General features: G+C 45.5%; 1 protein-coding gene across 6 annotated transcripts in view; it reads right to left on the bottom strand.

Moving 5' to 3' along the window:
- Positions 1-520: 520 nt before the first annotated feature.
- LOC136432087 (serine protease 23-like) overlaps positions 521-6000 on the bottom strand; it is a 62936-nt gene continuing 57456 nt past the window's right edge. For 5 of the 6 annotated variants that reach the window (XM_066423116.1, XM_066423120.1, XM_066423109.1 and 2 more), the window contains 6 exons: positions 3687-4331; positions 3210-3374; positions 2449-2541; positions 1934-2080; positions 1571-1716; positions 521-1329 (listed from right to left, as the gene is read on the bottom strand). In XM_066423116.1, coding sequence (XP_066279213.1) covers positions 1199-1329; positions 1571-1716; positions 1934-2080; positions 2449-2541; positions 3210-3374; positions 3687-4276 — 1272 coding nt within the window. In that variant the 5' untranslated portion in view covers positions 4277-4331 and the 3' untranslated portion in view covers positions 521-1198. The remainder of the gene's footprint in view (positions 1330-1570; positions 1717-1933; positions 2081-2448; positions 2542-3209; positions 3375-3686; positions 4332-6000) is intronic. The other variant, XM_066423139.1, reaches the window with a different exon arrangement.

Below are 6000 nucleotides of genomic sequence, written 5' to 3'. Positions count from 1 at the left end.
TGAAGCCCTTCTACTTAATTTCAATGTCATATTTACAGTTAAAGGTGGATTATAATATCCACATCTATCCAGCTCAAAATTTAAGCAGAATACAAAGACACAAACGAACGAAAACTCAAGATATTTCAAACCACCACTATCACCTTCTATCAAATTCCGATAACATATTACAATATCTACCCCCCTCACAGACTTAAATATGCGAAGTCCATCTCGCACGATTTACAAAAAAGCGACGCCACATCATGCATGTCTTATGCTAGCCTCCTTCGCAGACTTCCTATGACAGCGGCGTATATATTGGGGGGGGGGGGGGAGGTTCTCTAAAGGGAGTTGTGTAGCCAAGGGAGTTGTGTAGCCGAGGGACGGCCGCTGTGGATATGAACAGCGGCCGTCCCTCGGCTACACAACTCCCTTGGCTACACAACTCCCTTTAGAGGACCTCCCCCCCCCCCCCCCCCCCAATATATACCCCGCTGTCATAGGAAGTCTGCGAAGGAGGCTAGTCTTATGCAATGTGTACAGAAATATCACATATCATCTGTATTGGTCTCCTAAGATGACAGTACTGTGGCGTGAAGGCGATGTCAAAGGTTTTGGTAACTGTACTTCAGACGTACTTTTAACGTCTTGATACACTTTTCGCTCAGCATGCTATGTTAACTTACAGAAGTACACCCGTCCTGTCTAGGAGAAGGCGTTTCGTGGGTGAAAGATGTCGTTATCAAACCACTTCAAGAACAGATCGCAGTCCTCAGTCCTATTAGCACTTTCTCGAAAAGTTTAGTACAGTAAAAGTTTCCGATGGATATACAACATGTGGTAAGTAATTTGCATCCGTCCGCACTGTGTTGTCAACAAAAGTCCTAGCAGTTGTACTTGGAAAATCTAGTTTAATGGGCTCAGAACGTAGAACTGAGTCTTGAAAAATGAATCACACTTGTCACCGTCTGCCTTGTAACGTTAACAGAGTCCGAACAGAAACACAGAAAAGTTCTCATGCGGCGTACGTCGTGACCAAGTGGGCATAGCACATCTACGGTTGGTCCGTCGACGACAGGGACAAAAAGTCACCATGTAGACCACATAACGTGTTCTCGTCTGACTATAGCACCAGAAAATCAGCTGATTCCTCTGAAACGACACACAGCATCCAGGATTTGTGTTGTTGAGGTGTCTTGTTGGAGTGACGTCATGTTTAGTACCCCTCCCGGCACAGGTTGTAGTCGCCTTTGGTCCAGAAACAGATCTGGGCGAACTTCAGAGGCGTAATGCGCGTGCCCACGTTGTAGTCACGTTGTGCTCCGTCCTGGTTAACCCACTGATGACCTGAGAACAAGAACAAGGAAATCATTATAACCGCTTTACTGGGGGGTGGGGGTATTTTTGCAACGCCTCAGGGGTGATCCGAGAAGCAGTACAATGGGATTCAAAAACAAAAATAGTCCGAAAATTTTACCTCTATATTCCCTAAGTAATTGGATCTTCTGGGTACAGAGCGGGGCTGGGAACTTTTTTTACCATGGTCGAGAGGAGAGATACAAGCACATGATTTGACAAAAATACAAACCTGAAAATACGCCGATGATTTTACGCTCCCATTTGTTGTCGGTGTCGTCCCAGTTCCGGATGTAGATGCCTGCACCGGAAGTGCCGGGCTGAGCGTCACAATGTTGGTACAGGACATCGGCTGTGTTCTCCAGGACACTGCAGTACCTGCAAGAATCGAAAGGGAGTTGTCCTTATCCAGGCTACAAGTTCAGGTTATGTCGAAAGTCATTACAACTTTTCTATGGACATAGACATGGCTATTACCCTTTAGAATCACCATTCCATTCCATGTTTGGTACTGAATGTGTGTCCTTAAGATTTCATATGTTTATTTGTATTCCAGGCAATTTGTTTATTCCCCTGCTTCATCGCTTCTCCTCACCTATAAAGCAGTCTGTCTTCCTGGTCGTTGTCGAATCCCGTGAAATGGATCCGCCTACCGGGCGCCGTGTTAACTGCAGAGCTGACGCCGATGTCCATGTATGGCCGGTCGGTGGTTTCTTTCAGCTCTACTACCGCGTAGTCGTACCTGTAAAGATCACGGGAATAGGTCAATGAAGGGATATGCTTACGGTTGTTTGGTGACTTATTGATTTGTTTGTTTGTTAGAGGTTCTAGTACAAACAAACACATTGCGACGCTATTAATTGTTCTATCCAAACATACAATTAAGCAGTGTTAGGTTATCTTTAATGACATATTGTTAATACACGTACACCTACATTTGCTAGCCTGAGTACCATCCTCCGTGGAGACCGCTGGCTTTTTTTAAACCAGCGGTCACTACGGAGGATGGTACTCAGGCTACATGTACGTATTTGCAACACACGCTCCTGAACGAGACGAAGCTAAGGGAAATGCATGAACATCCGTTTCCGCCAGGAGGAGCTCACTTACTTGACGGCCTCAATTTCCGGGTTATCTTCTTCGTCCACCTCACGACGACTCCGGCTTTTGGTCTTTCTTTTCTTTGTCTTCGGTGATTTGGGGCTGACGGGCGGACAGATGGATGGATGGACGCATGGGTGGATGGATGGAAGGAAGGACAGAGGCATGCAGGGATGGGTAGAAGGCGGGATGGTGGAAGAATGGATGATAAAATTGCGAAGTTGGCAACGTAAAAGCAGCATGTAAAGCAATGTGTTGTCCCAAGGTTTAGTTCGCAATGGCTGGGACGTCTATAGTGTTCAATACCTCCGAATGAGATTCTTCTGTGTCCGAGTCACCGCTTTTTTTTTTTGTAGCAGCAGTGGAATTATTTTCTCAATCTCCATCACATGCATGTAGCTGCACCGACCTTAGCAACTCCGTTGCCAGTGAGGGGGCGCTGATGTGATAGCGTGTTTCGGTAGAAAAGCACCATCAGCGTGGACCAAACCTTGGTAAACTGATAAGCATGGAGCAAAAATAAATGCATAAAATGAAAAGACTTTAAAATGCGTATGGACAGTGCAACAGGAGACAATGGTGGGTGTTGGCGATGCTGTATAGAGAACAGACATGAAGACACGCAACAGGGAAATATATGGAGATGCAGCAACAACAGGAGCACATGGCTGTTTGTGGCATGGATGGCTTACCCAACACTAAACAGTATTTTCATTGGAATAATCAAACCATATCGTCTGAAAATGACGTTATAAGAGGTGGAAACTCACATGACGGCCTTTTCCCTGTTCCGGATCTTCTTCCAGGCGGCGGGGATCTGCGTCTTCTTAGCCTTGATCCATCTCCACTCGGAGTCCCGGTGCATGCGCATGGTCTCGTTATAGGGCTGAGACACAATGAAGCCGATCTTCATCGACTTTCGGCCCTTCACGTACCTACAGGATCGGAGGGAGGCAGAGGAAGGAAGGAAGTTGGAAAGACTTTCGGGATTCTTCCGTTGGTAAGAGCTATACGCGTGGAAGGAAAATACTTCCCCCGTATACAAAGTAGAGCTCTTACCGACAAGCTTTCGTATAACATTTTCATAATGTCAATTACTGTCACGGATTAATTTTTACTCGAAAATGTTTATAACACTTGTTGTCTTCAGTTTGCGAGGATATCAAATCTCAGTGATCAGGCTGTGAGCGTGAACCATAGATGGACGAGACAATAAACGGAAAAGACAAGCTGTGAGAACGACGCACCTTTTCCCGTTGTGTATGCAGTGTGCGGCCGTGAGCACGTGTTTGTTGGAGATGAGCACACCCGTACACCCTGTAGACAGCTTCACCACCGCGCTGAACGGGAAGTTCGTCAGGTACTCCTCACCCAGGATGTTAAACCGCGTGTCCACGCCGAAAATCTGCCGCTTCTTTCTCCTCGTCTTTTCCGCCATCTCCGAAACTTCTCTCCTGATTTCCTTCTCCGCTTCTGGCACTTCGCTCCATCTGACCCTGGTGAACACACTGGTTCCGTTCTCAAACAGAGTCTCGTACGACAGATAGTCGTTGAAGTCGCTGAGAGAGGGTGTGGGGAGGGACTTCTCGCAGTCTGGTCCACAGGACGTGTTATGTTCCTCCTCTACCTCCCCTGAAAAGTCGGTTTCCACAACCTCTGAAACATCCTCTGTGACAAGGTCCGGTAGAGGGGCGTTGGCCCATGTCCAAGCCCTGAGCTCACGCGGAATGTGTTCTTCTGTTAGTCTGTTCGCGTCGGTTTTGTGCTCGTTGCAGCATGCCAGACGGGCCCACAGGCAGACTAGCGCAGCAAGCCACGGGCTTGGTCTCGGTAACATCTTCACTGACTCCGGGAGACAGCGGTTACTCCACGCGGTATTACGTCAAGGAGATCTGCAACGACATAAGAACAAGATTGACATCATTGTCTAGTATTACTGCCTCTCGGCTGGAACAGGACAACGGGAAGGATTCCTGATCAAACGTGACACAGCGTTGAAAACTAAGTCGTCACCCGCGCAATCATTAGACTCTAGGGTTACTCACCAAACCATGGACTATATACGTATCATGGACTATATACATTGTTGTAACCTTCTTTTTACCTTGTCTGAACTATCACCCTACCCTAAGTACGTCCTGTGCCAGATTACAACAAACATCTCAGATCATTAACCAATCTTAAAAGGGCCGGAGTAAGACATTGAAATGTCAGGGCAAGTCCCGGTCGTGTAGGGTCAGTGGAGTTACCTTAAAGACGTGGGAATTGATACCTGGTGGGTCAGGAACAAGGATTCTCAGTTCTCCCACAGTGTTGTATCTGTCCGTTTTCAAACACACCCAACCTTAGCCGTAGGGTTCTTCCATGTCCCTTTGACATTTAAGTTCCGAGCATCCACTTTGCTAACCCAGAAAACCACTCAAATCCTTGTTTTTCCGCGAAACGCTTATTGTTATCAGCCGATCTCTCCCACCTACGTACAAAGCGACAACCTCAAACATGTTTTCTCTTGACTTTTTAAAACAAATGTTACGAAAACTACAACATTACCTTTTATTAGAAAATATAGCAAAATTAGCTCTTTTATACAACATGTATGCACTTGCTGAGTCACAAATCTGTGCCTTTAGAATTTCCCGCCTTTGTGACATCAATTTCAGACGAAAACTTATAACGTTACAAGAATGTTTCTTCTGTGTGACAAGACGTATGAAGACCCTTTGTCTAAACTTGGCGTGTTCTGTACAAAAGGCCTGTGTTCTTAAGATAACAACTATCAACTCAAGGAGTATGGGTCAGTGAAAGTGACAGACACTTTATTCATCACTGTAACGTTCTGTTGAATGACGAACCAATTGTAAACCATGATGAACTGTCTAAATGTCACTGGGACAGTTAACGTTAGTACACTGAGTGCGACGCGCAGTATTCTCTCAGTTTATATATTCAGAGAGGTTCTTTTAGAAATTGTTGTGACGCTGTAACGGCTTACGGTACATATTAAAAATTTCAAGCTTTAAAACGTCGTGAGAGCTACGGTAATGTTATTTCAGACTGTCTGCCAAGTTCTCACACTGTCAATCAACCTCGTTGCCATAACATGGCTAAGTGAAGACGGAGTATCACACAATGGCGTCCCGTTAACTTTTGATGTGTACACTGACAGGGTTTCAGAGTGATTAGTACGTTCTTTGCCTCCTTCTCTGACCCGTAATCGCTAATAGGTTTACCGATAACTGACGGAATACAGGCGTCATTGTACTACAGAACATCTGGGTTTACCGAACCACATCCATTCGTTACCTGATCAAACTTCATTAGAAACTTCATCAGACGTATAACAAAAGAGACCGGGCTCTTCTCGTGGTCATTCAATGTACGGTTTAGTTAGCATCGTTGCGATACCGTTTTCATACAATGACCCCCACAACTACTCTCATTTGACCTGTAGACTATTATAATACGTTGGTGGAATGTCAAATGCTTCTAGTCTCACACGATTCATACAGAGTACCGATTAAAGAACCAATTCAGTCCTTGTTTTATACATTGGATCCAGAA

This window comes from Branchiostoma lanceolatum, chromosome 1 (genome assembly GCF_035083965.1).
Source record: "Branchiostoma lanceolatum isolate klBraLanc5 chromosome 1, klBraLanc5.hap2, whole genome shotgun sequence".
Taxonomy (NCBI): domain Eukaryota; kingdom Metazoa; phylum Chordata; class Leptocardii; order Amphioxiformes; family Branchiostomatidae; genus Branchiostoma; species Branchiostoma lanceolatum.
The sequence above is the reverse complement of the archived record's forward strand: the minus strand, read 5'-3'. Positions and strand labels throughout refer to the sequence as shown.